Source organism: Argentina anserina, chromosome 7 (genome assembly GCF_933775445.1).
Source record: "Argentina anserina chromosome 7, drPotAnse1.1, whole genome shotgun sequence".
In the NCBI taxonomy this organism is placed as follows: Eukaryota; Viridiplantae; Streptophyta; class Magnoliopsida; order Rosales; family Rosaceae; genus Argentina; species Argentina anserina.
Genome location: NC_065878.1, coordinates 18173201 through 18193694, shown reverse-complemented (window position 1 = coordinate 18193694; position 20494 = coordinate 18173201). Strand labels below are relative to the sequence as shown.

Genomic DNA, 20494 nt, shown 5'->3' with positions numbered 1-20494 from the left:
GGACTTGAGAGACTTCAGGATTTTTCGAGAGTGATCTTGCTCAAATGATTTTCTCTCTTCTTCTCCAGTCTCAAATCCCCCTCTCTTCATGTTGAAGGGTTATATTTATAGTGTCAATGTTTCTATTTTGTAGAATATTTTAATGACACTAAAATAATAAATTCTTTAATTGTATAATTAAATCAATATATATTTTCCGATTAATTTAAAATTAGTTATTCTCATAACTAAATTAAACAGAAAATAATTGATTTAATTATGACCGTTAAGAAATTTATTAATTTAATCAAATGTCAGATTACCATTTCGAATCGTCAATGACATTTAATTTTTTGCTGCAATTCGGAATCACGTAGCTTCGATTACGATCATCCGTTTATGTGCTGACACGAGTTTTATTCGGATCTGCACCAACTTTGTTGACTTTTGGGCCTCGTGTGCAATTTTGTCGGGCTCTTGGTCGATTTAATTATTTAACGAAGATAATTTACTTCATTAAATTTCATGTGTCTACACATACAGTTTACTTATAACATCAACAAAAATGGTCATGCTACCGTGCAAATTGTTCAGTTACTCTCTTCAATTGTCAATTTATCGCAAGAGTTCAAAATGTACTGATAATGATAAGAGATATCTTGCATCGATAAACAGTTGGTAAAAGTTGTCCAGCATTTAAAAAAAATGGTAATTGGAGAATGCACGTAAAATGTATGGTCTGTTTTTTTTGTTCACCAACCATAGAACATTCCCCATTTATTAGGTAATTTCCGAAATCTTTAACTTAAACATCATCATTCTTTTTTTTGGATAGCAATGTGCACATTACATTACACTACAGGCAGAAACATATTGACGTAGCCGCTGTTTAGTACGGCAGTTCTTAGTCTTGTATTCCCTTGAAGAAGAATTCATGCTACTGTGCCCACTGCTCTGGCTTCGTCCTCTCTTGGCCATCATTAATTTTACAAATTCAGCATAATTGATCTGTCCATCTCTATCCAAATCAGCCTCCCGAATCATGTCACCAATCTCCTCATCTGTCAACTTCTCTCCGAGATTCGTCAGAACATGGCGGAGCCCGGCCGCAGAAATGAAGCCATTCTGGTTCTTATCAAACACCCTGAACGCTTGCTTGAGCTCCTCATCGGATTCAGTGCCCTTAATCTTTCTGGCCATCAGATCAATGAACTATTGGCATTCAATGGTACCGCTTCCATTGGCATCAACCTCGTTGATCATATCTTGAAGCACTTCTTCCGTCGGGTTCTGCCCAAGTGACCGCATCACATTGCCGAGCTCTTTGGTAGTGATGGAGCCATCGCCGTCCTTGTCAAAGAGGCTGAAGGCCTCCTTGAACTCTGACTTCTAGTTGGGGGACAGCTGATCGGCGGCTGTTAGCCCCTTAGTGCCGAGTATGCCTGGGCACGGCATGAGCCTTGGGCCATGCCTGGGCAAGGCACGCACATGTAAAGTCTAAGCATGTGCAAGATTAAGCAAGGCAAGTCAGTGGCTGGATATTAGCCACGCTAGCACACTGGCAGGCAGAGACATTAGCCTCGGTAGCTAACAAGATTAGTAGCAGGGACGTTAGCCTCGCTAGCAGATCAGTGGTAGGGATATTAGCCTCACCAGAAGACAGTGCAGGCATATTAGCCTCGTTAGCAGACCAGTGCGGGAGTATTAGCCTCACCAGCATATGTGCAGGCTAATTAGCCTCACTAGCATACGTGCGGGCAGATTAGCTTCACTAGCAGGACCGGCGCGGGGATATTAGCCTCGTTAGGACTGACAACCAAGACCAGCATTGAGAGTAGGCAATGCATGGCAAGGCGCAGACAGCAGAGTGGTGGCGCGCAAGGGAAACAGTGGCAGACAAGCATAGGCAGCAAGCAAGCAGCGATGCGCGCGCATGCAAGTCGATAACAGAGGCTGCGACACTTGGCATGTAGGGGCATGCATGACACATGCACGGCAGTTACCAAGCACTATCCAGTTAGTGGCGGTTACTACCCACTGAGCAAGTGGAAGGGCAGTTATCAAGCATACACGGCAGTTACCAAGCATTATCAACTAATGGGCAGTTACTAGCAAGTGGGAGCAGTTACCAAGCATGACAAGGCAGTTACTAAGTAGTGGGAAGTTATCCATGTTTGGTGGGCAGTTATTCCTGCGAGGTGGTTACCAATGCTTGAAGATAGGACAAGCGGTTACTTGCAAGGTAGTGGGATGTCATGGAAGTTACAAAGCTTGCTTGGCAAGCATGCAGGCTGCCACATAACCCTAGGGCGGTTGGGGGTGTCAACCGCCATACACAGTTGTAGTGCAACAATACCTAAGCCAATAGGGTTGTCATTGGAGAGGTTAGAGAAGTTGGTGTTTTTCTAAAACAGCAAGACATACGAGAGTAGTGCATCATAGGCATAGGGAGAACTAGGCAGATCGAGCATGTTCGATTGCTAAGGCTGAAAGTCTCTTGTACTGTTGTATTCCTTTAATAAAGTTAAAGGTTGGGGAAGGGTCCCCGTAAACACGAGTGTCTTGTGAGTGTGTGTGTTGAATGTTTGAGTGTGTATGTTGAATGTCCCATTGTAGCTCATAAGAAATAGATCCGCTGTGCAACTCTACACAAGTGTGTGAATGTAAAGAGGCTGGTTAGGTAGGAGAGGCTATCTAACGCTATCATAGGGCAAAAAGTTTAATACTAGACTACAACCCTGTGACAATTTGGTATCAGAGCGCAAGTTTAATTACTTAAGCTCGGTACTTCAATCATGCCTACAAGCAATGGAACATTGTCGGAACGCGTAGCGCGACTCGAAGATTTTGTTGGTGACCCACGGACAGAGGGAGCAGTTTCCTTGTCAGTGCAGTGTGCACAAATGAAGCAGACCATGCTCGAGACGGATGCGGAGTTCAAGCGGTTCGTGATGGAGGTAAATGGCAAACTGTCTTCTGTCATGGAAGAAGTTTCCCACTTGACCGTAGAAGTGAAGGACACTGAAGAGCTAGAGAACGAAATCAATGTTCTCAAGAAGGCCCTCAACAATGAAAGTTCTTCTACATCGAAAGTTAAAGTGCCGGAACCGAAGCCTTTCAATGGTGTGCGCAATGCCAAAGAATTGGAGAATTTCCTTTGGGACATGGGGCAGTACTTCACTGCTGCTCATATCCCCATCCAAGAGCAGGTTTCCATTACAAGCATGTATCTTGCCAGAGATGCTAAGTTATGGTGGCGGACTCGTGTACAAGATGATGCAAATGTGGGCAGACCAAAGATCGACGAGTGGGAGACGCTAAAAAGGGAATTGAAGGGTTAGTTCCTACCTTGCAACGCCGCTTGGGTTGCAAGGGACTCACTCAAGAAGCTGAAACACACAAACACCATACGAGAATATGTCAGAGAGTTCAGTTCCTTGATGTTGGACATTTCAAACATGTCAGAAGAGGATAAGCTATTCAACTTCACGTCCGGATTACAACCCTGGGCGCAGGCTGAACTGCGGAGGCAAGGTGTAAAGGATTCACAAGGAGCCATGGCAGCAGCGGATGGCTTAGTTGACTTCAAGTACGGACCTGTTTCTTCTACAAACTCAAAGAAGATTTCCGAAAGCAAGAAGGGCAAAGAAACCACTTCCAGACCGGGAAAGAAGTTTGATAGTAAGAAGAAAGGTGCCGGGAGTAGCAAAAAGAATTCGAACCAGTCCTATGATAGAGATAGGAGATCTACTGCTGGTTGCTTCCTATGCGGAGGTCCACATCGTGCAAAGGATTGCCCGAAGCGAGAGAAACTCAATGCCTTGATTGCGGAAAGCAGTGAAGATGGTAACGGAGATACTACCACACTCTTATCACCATTACAACTTCTCAATGCCATGATAACCGAGAAGGAAGGTCCACCAAAAGGACTCATGTATACAATGGTTAGAGTAAATGGCACGGAGACACTTGCTATGTTGGACACGGGGGCATCAAACAACTTTGTCGCTGTAAGAGAGGCAAGTAGGTTGTGTCTGAAAGTAGAGCAGAATTCTTGCAAGCTAAAGGCAGTTAACTCGGATGCCAAACCAGTTCAAGGTACCGCAAGGGTGACTTTGGAAGTTGGTGATTGGGAGGACGAGTGTGGCCTGATGATAGTCCCTCTAGACGACATTGATTTGATCCTTGGGATAGATTTCTTCATGAAGGCTAAAGTAGCGGTGGCCCCCTACTTAAGTGGGTTCTTCATACATGATGAAAGAGCCCCATGCTTTGTTAAAGCATCGTTTTCTGGTCGCTTGCTGGACAACAAACAAAAGAAGAAAGTAATGTCGGCCCAACAATTGAAGGCGGGATTGAAAAGAGGGGAACAAATTCTCGTTGCAGCCTTGATCGAAATCAAGCCGGAGCAGTTTGTCGAAGTTCCCGAGGAAGTTAGGGAAGTTTTGGAAGAGTTCAAGGACGTGATGCCCAAGGAGCTGCCCAAGACACTTCCTCCCCGTCGTGTTGTTGATCACAAGATCGAGTTGGAGCCTGGTGCAAGGACCCCTGCACAGGCCCCCTACAGAATGGCACCATCGGAGTTGGCGGAATTGCGGAAGCAATTAGATGAGTTGCTAGACGCTGGTTATGTGCAACCATCGAAGGCGCCTTATGGAGCCCCAGTTTTATTCCAAAAGAAGCAAGACGGATCTTTGCGCATGTGCGTGGACTATCGCGCACTCAACAAGGTGACAATCAAGAACAAGTACCCGATTCCAAATGCGGCAGATTTGTTCGATCGATTAAGCAAAGCATCCTACTTCACAAAACTGGATCTGCGAGCAGGATATTGGCAAGTCAGAATTGCATAAGGAGATGAAGCAAAGACGGCGTGTGTGACTAGATATGGGTCATATGAGTTCTTAGTGATGCCTTTTGGCCTCACCAACGCACATGGTACATTCTGTAATCTAATGAATGACACGCTGTACGAGTTCCTCGATCGCTTTGTTGTAGTATACCTCGATGATATTGTGATCTACAGCGAGTCTTTGGATGATCACATTGATCACCTTAGACAAGTGTTCTCTCGGCTTAGAGAACACTAGCTCTTTGTTAAGAAAGAAAAGTGTGAGTTTTGTCGCCAAGAAGTTATGTTTTTGGGACATTGGGTGAGCAAAGGCCACATTCGGATGGATGAAAGGAAGACCGAGGCCATAATAGATTGGCCTGCCCCTACCAAGGTGCATGATCTGCGTTCATTTCTTGGTTTAGCAAACTACTACCGTATGTTTACCAAGAATTACTCAAAAAAGGTAAGTCCCTTGACAGATCTGCTGAAGAAGGACCAGAAATAGGCATGGACGGAGGAGTGTCGGAATGCTTTTTGAAAAATTGAAGGAAGCAGTCACTACGGCACCCGTGCTCAGTCTTCCAGATTTTGAGAAACCTTTTGAAGTACACACGGATGCCTCGGACCGAGCAATTGGAGGCGTGCTTGTACAAGAAGGTCATCCATTGGTATTTGAAAGCCGAAAGTTGAAGGATGTGGAGCAGCGTTATTCAACCCATGAAAAGGAGATGGTTGCTGTTATTCATTGCTTAGATGTTTGGAGACATTATTTGTTGGGAACGAAGTTCACAGTGTTTACCGACAACGTGGCTAATACTTACTTCAAGACTCAGAAGAAATTGACTCCGAAGCAAGCAAGATGGCAAGAGTTCCTAGCGGAATTTGACTTTGAATGGGTACACAAGCCAGGGAGGCAGAATGACGTAGCCGACGCTCTTAGCCGGAAGGAGGTGCAAGCATTTGTTGCAACCCTTACAACGGTACACTCAGATTTTCTGGAACGAGTCAAAGAGCAAGCCAAGGTTGATAAGTCCTACACCAAATTGCAGCAAGACGTGAAAGACGGTTTGGTGCGAAGGTATTGGCTCAGTGAAGATTTGCTTTATGCAAAGGGCGGCAGATTATATGTTCCCATCGGAGGGGGACTTAGAAATGAGTTGATGAAAGATACTCATGATCCACTGTGGGCTGGACATCCCGGAGTAGAACGCATGCTAGCACTACTCACTAGGTCATACTATTGGCCTAAGATGGATCAAGATGTGGAGCTATATGTCAAAACTTGTGTTGTATGCCAACAGGACAAGTCGGAGAAGAAGAAGGCTGCGAGACTGCTGCAACCCCTGCCTATTCTTGAAAGACCATGGCAATCTGCTTCCATGGATTTCATTGGCGGTTTGCCAAATGTAGATGGAATGTCTTCCATCATGGTCGTTGTAGACCAATTTTCCAAGTATGCTATTTTCATACCAACACCACAAGCATGCCCAGCGGACACGGCAGCGGAGCTTTTCTTTAAGTACGTGGTGAAGTATTTTGGGATACCCGAAGACATAATCAGTGATCGCGACACTAGATTTACTGGTAGATTTTGGACTTCGTTGTTCAACATGATTAGTACGGAGTTGAAGTTCTCAACAGCCAATCATCCTCAAACGGATGGCCAAACGGAGAGGATTAATGCCTTACTTGAAGAGTATTTGCGGCATTATGTTACAGCAAGTCAGCAGAATTGGCTCAGTCTCATGGATGCAGCACAGTTCAGTTACAATCTGCACAGGTCTTCGTCGACTGGTATGAGTCCAGCAGAAATAGCATTGGGGCAGCAACCCCAAACACCCGTTGAAGTGGCTAGGCAAAAGGCAGGAGGTCAATGCCCTGCTGCATACAAGTTCGCTTGGGAAAAGCAGGAACTAATTGAGCAAGCCCGAGATAGCTTGGCGAAAGCTCAAAGACGCATGAAGAAAAGTGCGGATACAAGAGGAGGTCACTTGAGTTCAACGTTGGTGACATGGTGTTATTGAAATTGACACCACAGATTTGGAAAAAGATAAATTCCAAGACTGTGCACCGAGGCTTAATTCCTAAGTACGATGGTCCATTTGAAGTGGTGAAGCGGGTTGGAAAGGTGGCTTACAAGCTGAAGCTACCCGAATGATTGAAAGTTCATCCTACATTCCATGTAAGTTATCTAAAGCCTTTTCACAAAGATTTAGTTGATACTGGACGTCAACAAGTGAAGAGAGCACCTTCAGTTATTCGAAAGCAATTCGACAAGCAATTGGAGAAGATACTTGATCACCGGACCTTGGGGCAAAGTAAGAAGAATCGTCGAACCAACTTCTTAGTACAATGGAAAGGAAGCAGCACGGCAGATGCAACTTGGGAGAGGGATGTTACCCTATGGCAGTTTGAAAAGCAGATTCAAGACTACCTCAAAAACCCTTCGACGACGAGGGCGTCGTCCAGCTCTGGTGGGGGAGGTTTGTTAGCCCCTTAGTGCCGAGTATGCCTGGGCACGGCATGAGCCTTGGGCCATGCCTGGGTAAGGCACGCACATGTGAAGTCTAAGCATGTGCAAGATTAAGCAAGGCAAGTCAGTGGCTGGATATTAGCCTCGCTAGCACACTGGCAGGCGGAGACATTAGCCTCGCTAGCTAACAAGATCAGTAGCAGGGACGTTAGCCTCGCTAGCAGATCAGTGGCAGGGATATTAGCCTCACCAGAAGACAGTGCATGCATATTAGCCTCGTTAGCAGACCAGTGCGGGAGTATTAGCCTCACCAGCATATGTGCAGGCAGATTAGCCTCACTAGCATACGTGCGGGCAGATTAGCCTCACTAGCAGGACCAGCGCGGGGATATTAGCCTCGCTAGGACTGACAACCAAGACCAGCATTGAGAGTAGGAAATGCATGGCAAGGCGCGGACAGCAGAGTGGTGGCGCGCAGGGGAAACAGTGGCAGACAAGCATAGGCAGCAAGCAAGCAGGCATGCGCGCGCGCAGCGTGCATGAAAGTCGATAGCAGAGGCTGCGACACTTGGCATGTAGGGGCATGCATGACACATGCACGGCAGTTACCAAGCACTATCCAATTAGTGGCGGTTACTACCCACTGAGCAAGTGGAAGGGCAGTTATCAAGCATACACGGCAGTTACCAAGCATTATCAACTAATGGGCGGTTACTAGCAAGTGGGAGCAGTTACCAAGCATGACAAGGCAGTTACTAAGTAGTGGGAAGTTATCCATGCTTGGTGGGCAGTTATTCCTGCGAGGTGGTTACCAATGCTTGAAGATAGGACCAACAGTTACTTGCAAGGTAGTGGGATGTCATGGAAGTTACAAAGCTTGCTTGGCAAGCATGCAGGCTGCCACATAACCCTAGGGCGGTTGGGGGTGTCAACCGCCATGCACAGTTGTAGTGCAACAATACCTAAGCCAATGGGGTTGTCATTGGAGAGGTTAGAGAAGTTGGTGTTTTTGTAAAACAGCAAGACATACGAGAGTAGTGCATCATAGGCATAGGGAGAACTAGGCAGATCGAGCATGTTCGATCGCTAATGCTGAAAGTCTCTTTTAGTCTTGTATTCCTTTAATAAAGTTAAAGGTTGGGGAAGGGTCCCCGTAAACACGAGTGTCTTGTGAGTGTGTGTGTTGAATGTTTGAGTGTGTATGTTGAATGTCCCATTGTAGCTCATAAGAAATAGATCCGATGTGCAACTCTACACGAGTGTGTGAATGTAAAGAGGCTGGTTAGGTAGGAGAGGTTATCTAACGCCATCATAGAGCAAAAAGTTTAATACTAGACTACAACCCTGTGACAGCGGCCATGGTACTATGTTGCATGGTGTTCTATGTTTTGAAGAGAAGAAAATCAAACCTTTTGTCTGTAATAATTTTAGGGTGAGAGAGAGAGAGAGAGAGAGAGAGCTTCACACTATAACAATATATTTGATATCAACCGATGCTGAGATTTCTGTATTTAATCATGCAAAATATGGGAATAAGGGCAAATATGCATATGCAACAGGGCCAGGATAGCTTGGTTTCTAAGTCATGCATGACTTTTCAATATGAAAGGGAAAGAAAAGAAATGCTCCACAAAAATTATTCTTACTTTGCTTCCCTATGTAGTTTGGTTCTTTGATTATTCTTAATATTTTGTTACCTATGTTTAAGACATAAAAGATTCGTAAGATATGGACATAATGACAGTGATGATTCTCCTTCTCTTTCAAAAAGAGTGATTCCGAAGTCCAAGTCACCGATCCTTCACAGCACATGTGTAGTATTTGTAGATCTTACATTCCTTTTATTATCTACTACTTGGAGTACTTGCTAAACAGTAACCTTGGTTGATGGTAGTATATACTATATAGGCATAGGGCCTCTATTTCTATATGCGCTTTAAGTTCTAAGGCTCAATACTCTTAAAAAAACGTTTTAGGGTACGCCTTCACTTTTTAAAACATTGATATATAGACATAGAGACCCAGTAGCACTAGCCTTGCTTTCCTTCTCTCTCTTGTTTTTTTTTTTGCTTCAGTTTCATATTGCATTTAACTTATTTTTCTAGAAAAGCAGGGCAAATGATATGCCTCGAAAAAGATAAGAAAATTAATGCGCGACTGGTTTTTATGTCCCTGGGAAGTCTTGTGCTTCTCCCGTTATTCATGCAGGTTTTCATGAGTAATTAAACTCCTATAATTTGGCATGGGGTCATTAACTATTCATTGATCGATAGTTGATATATACAACAACAGATCGATTCCCAGATTTACGCCCATCGCGCGCTATAATATGGACATCTAGTAGAATCATCATCTTACTTAGTTGAGCACCTTCATGCATGTCTAGCCCGACGGTCTAGCTCTTAACATTCAGAAGGAATGAAGGAGTTTGAACTTTGAACTTCGAAGCAGGCGATCGATCAGTAGTCTCTCTGGAATTTGGGGGATCGAAAAAGAGACATAGCTAGGAAGAGAAATTAGCACTATTCCCTGCTACTGCTAGCTAGCTCCAGGGTGTATAGATTCGAAATAATTTGAGTGCCCGATCTCTAGCTTATCAGAAAAAGATACATATGAGTTCTTGTACGTAGGCGATATATATAAATTTTCTCGTTGCTCTAACATATCCATTTAAAAAAAACATATCCATGTGACCGCTGGCCTGGCATGGAGAATCTAGATTCACAGTATCACAGTAGCTAACTTTTATTGTATGCGATTTAACAAGTTAAGTTTTGGCTGGTGATATTGGGTGATATATATATTGCTAAGCATGCATTAAACTGATCGTTATGGATAATCAGTTCAAATCAGTTAAATCTAGTTGATTGTAGATTGTTATTACAACTTTATATATAGACACACACACAGTGATGATCAGCAACAAATTATATATTGAAATTATATATGTTCAATATATCACCAATACGCACAATCCAATGGTGAAAACAAAACGATAAAATATTTAGGGTTCCATCTTCAGATTTACAAGAAAATGTGGTTTAACATAATTTTCATAAACATCAATTACTGACCGATTGAACATGCTCGTGAAACTGTAATTGTTTGGCCATGCAAATATGTAAAAACACCCTATATATGTGTAGTGTTTCGAGCGTCTAAAATGCTATTTACCCCGGACTATATAGAATACTTTAAAACCGGCCAGCTGTACGTTTCTTTTTTGACATGGTTAATATCAACGATATTGGATCTAGACATCTAGGAATGCACACCATACATATGCATGCAGGCACAGCTATTGTAATATCCGGCTGGCCGGATGTCAACACAAGGCAAGATCCTAGGATGATATCTATGTAAAATTTGGCTGGGTCTCACCGTCTCAATGAACTACTTCCTAAAATCCAAGAGTTCTCCATGAATAAATTCTCGCATACGTTGCCACATCTAAACGTACTCACTCAACCATTCTTAGACGAAACATAAGAACTGGAATTTAATTGATCAACTCAAACCATGAATATGAAGTATGTCATTGTGCTTGTCATAGCAATAGCAGCAATCGCAGAAGGTGCAGAATACACTGTAGGAGACGATATGGGTTGGATGGTTCCTCCCACTCCCGACTATTATACTACATGGGTTTCCAAGTATCACTTTGTTGAGGATGATTCTCTAGGTGAGTATTGCTTCATTTCTCTGAATTAACTATTCTTCTATCTTAATGTTTTTTAAAATCTTAATTTCATGATGATATCTATCATGGTTGATAATTCATTTGGTATTTCTCCTTGCAGTGTTTAACTTTCCTCAAGGAATTCATGACATCACTGTACTAACCGAGGAAGACTTCAACGCCTGCAACATGACGAATCCCTTAGTGCAATTCCAAGAACCAGGTGAAGTTACGGTTTCCGCAACTGGCACATTTTACTTCACATGCAGCTTTGGCGAGCACTGCGCCAGCGGGCAAAAGTTTGCCATTACTTTTGCCTCTCCACCTTTGCCTCCCAGTCCATGTCCGAGTCCAACTAATTCTGCTGCTGCTGATCGATCTACGGAGTCCCTGCCTTTCAAGTTTGTATCGGAAAAGATGAGTAACTAGCTGATCCTATTCAAAGTTCAAACCGTGGAGCAAAAGTCCTTGCTACCTAGAAATAAAACAAGAAGCCCTAATTGAGGCGTGCCATATCTGTGGTCTATCATGTCATCTAGAAACCAAAAATAAGATTATGATCGAATTCCGATAATTTATTTTTAAATCTTAATAAATTTCTAATTAATTAGTTTTGAGTTATTGTTTCATTACTGGCTAGTTTAAACTCTGATAGTCTGATTCCTTAGTTAATGTTATGCAATGTGAATTACAAACGGTATCCAACTTTCTTGGGTATTTTCTTCTTCAAAAAAAGAGAGAGACTTCCTCGCTCTGGTAATTGAAGTTTTTGCTATGAAAAAACATGTTGGTTTCCCCAACATTACGGGGTCCCTTGATTCTCTTCCAATAAGATGAATTTTCCATGAAAATTGTGTACATGCTTTGTATTTTAACCAAAATGAAAATGCAGAAACCATGGCTTTAGTCATTTTTATATTATGAGAAAAATTATTGTTACTGCTCTGTTAGTGTAGCTGGAAACCCTAACCATTATTGTTGGGTAAGAAAAGCCTCTGGGATACCAAGCAGCAGTTGTGAAGCTAGCTCACGTAAAAAAAAATTAGAAGAATATTGTAAATTCTCAACCAAGTTCCGTTGTGTATCAAGTTTAACCAAGGTTCTAAAAATCAGTCTGGGCGGACGCCTAGGCGCAGGCAATCCGATCCGATTTTAAGCTGTGCGGATGTCTGGACGTTTTTAGCAAAAACCTGACTAAGTAGCCTAGGCAGGTTCTGGGCGGGTCCTAGGCTGGTTCTAGGCGTGTTCTATGCGGATTTTGGGCAGTTTATCTATATTTTCAATTTTTTTACTAATTATATATATATAAATATGACCGTGAGTTTGTGACACTGTGTGCTACTGTGCCTTGCTTTGAATCCTTTTAGTTAACTATAATATATATATATATATATGAGTTTGTTTGAATCCATTTGATTAACTATATATATGACCGTGTGCATTGCTTAATTTTATTTACTTTTCATATTTTCTAAAACAAACTTATTGTTGTTGAAGTGTTAAACATTTGATTTCATATATATTTTAATTATTTATCTTATTTATAACTATTAAAATATTTATTTATAATCTTATTTTAATTATTATATGCTATAAATAAAATTAAAATAATTAAAAATACAAACTGCCTAGGCGAGAGCGCTAGTCACTGGCAATCTGCCCGACTAGCGCCTAGCGTTTTTTAGAACCTAGAGTTTAATTGCTAAAATTCACAATTTTAAACTTTGTATATTATATCAACTTCCCAACATTTTAAAATTGAGATCGTGAACTCTTGGAAAAACCATCACTTGTCTCTTATACTAGACTGATTTTCAGAAACTCTTGTACAAAGCGTGCCTCCACACAAAAGTTTTTATATGTAAACCATGTCTGAAAGCTCCATATATGGATTTACAGTTTTGAAGCCCAAAACACCTTGAATTCATCTAAACTCACTGAATTTAGACTCCTCAAATCCATATCCACTTTAGAATTAAATGTGTATACTCTAATCTCTTAACCTTAGAATTATATTTAAAAAAAAACTCAGTGAGGTACGTACGTTGGTATTATACTGTACATTTATATCTCTTTAGATGTAGTCTTATATGATTCATATTTTAAAATTTTTAATCCATCTTTTGAATATTGCTGCATTTTGCTTTGCATATCTCTTTAGTCCAAAAAATACTCCAAAACATTGGCTTTACCGTTGATGAGAATTTACTCACTTACGCATTTTTGTGTGTCTGAACCTAAATAACCACATACATTGAATTGAGTTGTTGATCTTTAATACTGTTATCAAGGCACATTTTAAAGTTGCAAGGGAAGAATCGAGCAGGGGATATTCTCCACATCAACATCCCTATTTTGTTCTAATCTCACTTGAACTCTAAAGCACAAGTCACAAGTAATGGAGGAAATTGGTGAAACTTCAAGCACAATGTAGACTAAGGTTAGCATGTACACTTTGTCATAATGAACGATAAATTATATATGTATACATCTATTAATATATTAACAGCAGATAGTTTTGTTCAATCTACGGAGTCCATGCCTTTCAAGTTGCATCGGAAAAGATGAGTAACTAGCTGATCCTATTCAAAGTTCAAACCATGGAGCCAAAGTCCTTGCTACCTAGCAATAAATCAAGAAGCCATAATCGAGGCGTGCCATATATGTGGTCTATCATGTCATCTCGAAACCAAAAATAAGATCATGATCGAATTCCGACTTATTTTTTTATCTTAATAAATTTTTAATTAATTAGTTTTGAGTTATTGTTTCATTTCTAGCTAGTTTAAACTCTGATAGATTGATTCCTTCGTTAATGTTGTGCAATGTGAATTAAAAATAGTATCCAACTTCTTTGGGTATATTTCTTCAAAAAAAAAAAAAGCCTTCCTCGCTCTGGTAATTGAAGTTTTTGCTATGAAAAAACATGTTGGTTTTCCCAACATTACGAGGTCCCTTGATTCTCTTCCAATAAGATGAATTTTCCATGAAAATTGTGTACATGCTTTGTATTTTAACCAAAATGAAAATGTAGAAACCATGGCTTTAGTCATTTTTATATTATGAGGAAAAATTATTATTACTACTTTGTTAGTGTAACTGGAAACCCTAACCATTATTGTTTGGTAAGAAAAGCCTCGGGGATACCAGGTAGCAGTTGTGAAGCTAGCTCACGTAAAAATAAATTAGAAGAATATTGTAAATTCTCAACCAAGTTCCGCTCAAAACCATGTGTATCCTGTTTAACTGCTAAAATTCACAATTTTAAACTTTGTATATAATATCAACTTCCCAACAGTTTAGATTTAGTTCTTGAACTTGAGAGATCACCCTATAGATTTAGTCATAGTGCTAAAGAAGAGTATGGGAATTGGCGAAGAAGAGAAAAATACTTTAGACAAATTGGTTCACTCTCTTGCTCTGATCAATAGCGGGTAAGGAAAAACGAAAAAAAAAAAACAAGTCTTACTCATAACGTATGTTTTATCTAATTTATATTTTATTCATATGAACATTAATCGTTTTTGTTCTTCGTTATTGTCAGAGAACGTTATGAGTTGTTGATTCATCACCCTCGGTTGATACTTTGATAAGGTTTACATTTTCATACCGTTGTTGGTTGAAGTTGAACAATAAATTACCTGCATGGAGATCTATCATAAGAGCAAATGCACCCATTTTAGGTGGGTTGGTCTAATTCTCAGCTTGGCTCAATCTACTATTCACCCAAACCAGTCTTTAGTCTTATGTTTAACAATACACCAATGAGACCAATATAAAGACCGATTACTATTTACATAGTATTAAAAATTATTTTTTCTTTAAGAAGTAATAATTATCTTATACTTTTATTATTAACTTTAAAATTATTTATTTTATATGATAAAATACCATAATATACATATATATATATATATATATATAAACAATTTATAAAATATATTTAAAGTTGTTTGCAAATTTAGATTGTTAAATCTTGATCAAATTTAGATGCTCATTATTTAAACAATCATTTTTCCCTTAAAAACGTGTTTGGTGTTGCACATAGGCTGCAAATGTGGGCCCATAGAGAAATTAACCCAACTCAATCCATGGACCAAGAATTAGTCCGCCTCTTGGTCGGGTTGGATCAATCTTAGGTGAGACCCATTATTAGCCCATGCCAATACTACATGGGTGGATGCGTTTTTCAGCCCACCCCTCACTCCACCCCCACTTTTTAGTCCATTAGTGCATTTATTTTAAGGAGTTTGACACCGTGGGTATTAACTGGATAACCAAAGTGAGGAACATGAAATATTGTTTCAAAACAAGCTAGCCGAGCGAATGAAAAAAGTCATTGTATAAGAATAACTATGTAGGTGGACTGAATTTTTTGCAAAAAAGTAATCTCACACTTCCAATCATTTTTAATTTCTGATGATAACTTTGTTGAATAATTGAGATTGTTGCAGGAGTCGCTAAAAAACATGTGCATGACATTCTAAGTAAGTACTTCCCAAGATTAAAACTTGAGCTATTTGACATTTTTTGTCTAATACAATCTAAGCTTGGATTTCACCCAATAGGTATATTCCTTTTACAAATCTTTCATCATGTTTATAAGCATATATACACACACAATTATGTTCCAACTCTTTGGATTTTATAATGTAGCCTAAAACCCTGCTAAGACTCTGTTTGCTAGCAATATGTCATCCAAGATTGATCAAAGTGATGTGTATGTGTTATATTTACATAGAGTTTTACTTGACTTTGTTTTTGTGGCGTTGACCTAATACTACGATTTATATAGGGTAAATTTCTTCAAAACCCGTCGTACGACTGTGATTTATGGGATGCCTAAATAGAGATCTATTTTAAGGAGAATGACACCTATTGGTTTTGATTGGATAAGCGAAGTGAATAAGATGGAAGTATGTTTTAACTTTTAAGCAAGTTTACAACAAAAAATGAAGAGAGGAACCGTATGAAAATAAAAGTATATTTTGACTTCATATTAGCATGGATGATTGGCGTGGGCAAATAGTATTGCAAGTATGCTAATGCTCTAGCAGTTTCAACTACTATCTTCGTTCGTAGTTTCAATGACAAATGTGTTTTTTTTTTACTTTTTCCATACATGTGTTTATTGAGAGTGTAGTTTGGAATGTACTCTCATACTAACTTGGAATATTTAGTCTCAAGTCTAAGAGTTTTGAATCTACAAGTCTCATAGCTGATCTTGAAAGTATGTAGTTGAGCTTAGAAAGAATAATCACTTTATTTTCAATTTAATGATCGTTATAATTAGAAGAAAATTGGAGTACCTCTTTATTGTAATTATCATTTCATCTGGCAGTATTCCCTTATAAACTTTTACCAGCACTTTTTTAAGTTTATGAGCTCAACAAATTAAGCTGTAAGTTGTATTCAAGAGTTTATTACAGCCTGAATGTGTATATTTTTCGATTTCATTTGTTATTAGATACATATTAACATTTACTAATTGCTTCTCTTTTGCTCTGTGAAGAATTAAGGACTTGTGGTATCATCATTTATTGCAGTCACCAATGGAGAAGTTCTTTTTCCCCGTTGATGCTATAATTTGGCTGAATATCCATTGCCCGACCGGAGAACAAATTGGAGAAACAACTTCAACAACAAATATAGGTGGTTGTATTACAACATACTATACAACATCAACGCATATCGGAGTTTACTCATAATATATTTTTCATGTTAATTGTTTTGGATATGGAAAAGAGAAGAAAGAAAGAGAAAGCGAATAGAGTTGATGTAGTCACAATATTTAGCATTATTACTGACGTTTTATTAAGTAATGCTTCTCCAATTATGGTAAGTATGAGAATTATATTGATAAGTATTCCAGTCTTGAGAAAAATATATATACAACATGCATCTTTGTTTATGATTTTTGTAGATTGAATTACAACATGTAGAAGCTTTTGAAATGTTATTCTTTGGATTTTGCCTCGACTTATATTAATTCGTTGTGAGCGTCAAGAGCATCTCAGACATTTTGGTCAAACCATTCTGATTATTTATGTACTTTTTCAAGGAATAGTTACTATGGTCAATGGAGATTGTTACTATTCGTTCTTAGAGTGCAAAAGAGTATCATTCAGTTTTGTACGAAAATCTAATAAAATTTTAATAAAATAATAATTATTTCAAATATTACAGTTCTATTCTCATGTGTCTTAACCTAAGTAGGTTTTCCTTATTATAGTAGATTAATAGTTATGAATCTATGATTCTTCGGGATACTCTGTATGTAATACCTGTATATATCTCATTATCCATAAATAAAGAGGAACGTTACGTAATATTACGTTGTTATTATAGAAAATTACACGTTTTGTTCCTCCTCGAACAATAATTACTTTTTGAGATATTTTAAAATACACCACAAATCTCTTAATACACACTCATACTTAATACACTACCTATTTCAATTCTCATTCCAATATTTTTACTAAATACACCATATAAAAACCTATAATACACTTGAATTAAAAAATCACAATATGTCATTATTGGATATATAATGCTACTTTTTACAGTGATTAGTATATTAATATATATATATATATATAAGAGAAAGGGATGAACTGATTGTTTGAAGAGGTTGATCATTTATTTGTTAAGAATGTATAAAAATGAAATTTAATGAAGGATGAAAAATCATAATTCTTTTTCATGAATTACCTTGTTTGGGACTCTAAAAATAGAAATGTGCTCTAGGAGAATTAATATTATACCTTTGTGTGTGTGTGTCTTAGCCTTATTAGGTTTCTAGTTATAGATAGGTTCAGATCTCTGTAATAGATTAGGACTCTGAATCCAATGGGATTGTGGTTATGTAATGCCTATATATAGGCCACATTATCAATTAATAAAGGGTTATGTTCTGTTCCATTACGTCATTATTATTCTCATTTCGTTCCTCCTCAAACACATTATCATGCACTTTGTTCTACAATGTTTCAGCAACGAGGCCACCAGAAATATTAACCCAAGTCCTAACCTCCAGCATGTCTGGCAGCCTTCTCTTTTAGCATAGCCAGTAAAGTTGAGAATTACCGACAACATTGTCGTCAGAAAGGATAGAAAAAACCAAAAAAAAATTGAAAATAGTGAGGACACCAAAAAATTGCTTCTGGGCACCCAGGAATTTTCTGACGACAGTTTCAAACCGGTAAGCTGCAATTTCACAAATTTCGGTATTTTTATGGTATAGGTTAAGAGCATCAACGCGTTTGTCACACTCGCTTTGCTTTCCACATTGAACGCTGCATTTGCTAAAGTTTTTAGCTATGATCATCATCATAAAGGCTCACCACCTTTTCCATCATCTCAAATCTATTTGATTGGATACCATTAGAGAGTTCATCTCCACTACTTTGATGATTTCGTTTTGCATATCTACTGGGATCGTCGTTGAACATATTATTCTTCATATTCATTCACTACACGATCTAGTAGAGCTCAGACTTGGTTATGGGTACTAAGCTTCCGATTTTTTCATGGGGATATGTAATGATGTTGCATGTAGCGACACACATTCGTTTCAGACCCACAACTTGTCAAGCGTTTAGTGCGTACCAGATGGTTACTAGATACGATCCCAACATTCTTTTCACTAACGCTTATTTGGTTAAGTTGTTTATGTGCCTCTATTGTAGTAATCTCAATGGGTCTACTTGAAACGATTAAGTATTTTTGTTGGTTATGATTTATGAATCACCAACACTTGTCCGCCAAATCTACAACCGTGAATCTCTATCATGCGATATTAGCAGACGATCATTTTGATGAGACATATTTTCCGTCGTTAGGGGGAGATATGGAATGCTCCTATTCCGGTTTTAACACTAGAAATTGACGTGGTGTGGCATTATGTCTCATTAAGATCTCGCACTGCTCTGAGTAAGCAATAAGTGCAACGCATTATCAACCTCCAGAAAGTCAAAGATTCGATGCTCAATGACTTTACCGATATTGCGAAAGTGACGAGATCGCACATAAATGTTGTGATGTGCCGGTAAGGTTGGAACTTTCAAAATATGAGATAATTTCATATGACATGGTCCTAGCACCATTGACACCATCCCTAACAGTGAGAAAAAAGTCGGCGATGACACCATTGTACGCTGTGGTGTTGTCGGCCCCCGTGGTATTGCACCACAAATAAGGGCGGCAAACGCAGAGATAGACTAGTAAGGGTCATAGCTTCGGTCTTGGCTCCTACCTAGATGAGGGGGAGACAATTATTATCTGGAATCGAAACTAGAAAGAAGCGAGGTGCGTATGCATAAATATTTCGCCCATCATCAAGAGATATTCTCTAAACATATGTATCAACTAAATTTCTGTGGGACGCTACAGACTCCTTTTGTTGATGTTAGAGAATAATATAAATCTCACAAATTGATCGTATAACCACGCGCCTGTGTTTAATGTATTGATGATGTATTCGGTTATGCTCTTATTCCGTTATAAAGTATCAACGATGAGCAACTTGACCGAAGTGGAGAGAATCAATACAGGCTGAACTAGACTTGTTATGTTAGTCATTGTTCGTAAGTATAATAAGAAAGATGAAGTCATGTGATATTTGCAGGACTTATGGCGCAAAGATTGTCTCATTATCCTAGTATTCACTACGATGAGTTATATTCTCTCGTTATGGACATAATTGTTTTCCCCTACTTGATCAATAGTAGTGTCCATGAAAACTGATTTGCAGCATATGATAGTGGTCATAGAATATCTGTAAAGGGATCTTGACGCATATATGAGAGTGCCCGAGGGACTTTAAATGCCTCCAGACCACTGAGAGCTTATGTAATCAGATTACGACGTTCGAGAGAACGTAGTACAATCGGTTGCAAGAACTCATACCCATATGTGTTCATATGAAAACTAATTCTTGATTCTCAATTTTGTCTAAGTATAGATGATGAAGAGATTCAATGAGCTATAGATTCATGTATGTAAGTGTTGTTGGGACACTATTGCTTTCATTATGACGTGATTAACTATGCGCCTATGCATCGTCATTGGACTTGCATTGCTCTCTTGACATGGGTTTAGTTCTACACTTAGTGAACCAACACAAATTCTATCCACACCAACACCGCCAGCAGCTCCAGCAACATTAACGTACGCCTTGGTGCAGCAGTCGACACTGGTAGTGTAAAGGATGCGTATAGTTCCGTCTCGGACCAAAATCAGTCCTTCATTGGTCCATTCACTCATTCCTTTGTGAAAGACATATTGAATGTGACAAATCAGAATATGTCTAGTTTCATAGGTCAACTTCAACGAGACCTACATGACAGCTCGCTCAATGAAATATGGTGAAATTAGTACCATTGGAAATGTCTATGTGTCTACTTTTCAGGGACACCAACCATTTGTTCATTGCTATCATATTGAGTGAGTTATGGCCGGTTTAGCAAAGTATGACAGTTATGTCCGGAAATTTGCAAGTCAGTCAACTTCGATAGAGCACTGTGAACTG

At 39.3% G+C, this 20494-nt stretch overlaps 2 protein-coding genes across 2 annotated transcripts; one reads left to right on the top strand and one right to left on the bottom strand.

The window, feature by feature from the left end:
* Positions 1-699: 699 nt before the first annotated feature.
* LOC126803318 (uncharacterized) lies at positions 700-1392 on the bottom strand. Its single transcript, XM_050531101.1, is given in 1 exon segment — positions 700-1392. A coding segment is annotated over 1 exon segment (462 nt). The 5' UTR covers positions 1288-1392; the 3' UTR covers positions 700-825.
* Positions 1393-10769: 9377 nt separating this feature from the next.
* On the top strand, positions 10770-11581 carry LOC126803166 (umecyanin-like). Its single transcript, XM_050530929.1, has 2 exons — positions 10770-10968; positions 11087-11581. The coding sequence occupies exons 1-2, from the start codon at positions 10806-10808 to the stop codon at positions 11392-11394; spliced, it is 471 nt and encodes a 156-aa protein (XP_050386886.1). The 5' UTR covers positions 10770-10805; the 3' UTR covers positions 11395-11581.
* The last annotated feature ends 8913 nt before the right edge of the window (positions 11582-20494 follow it).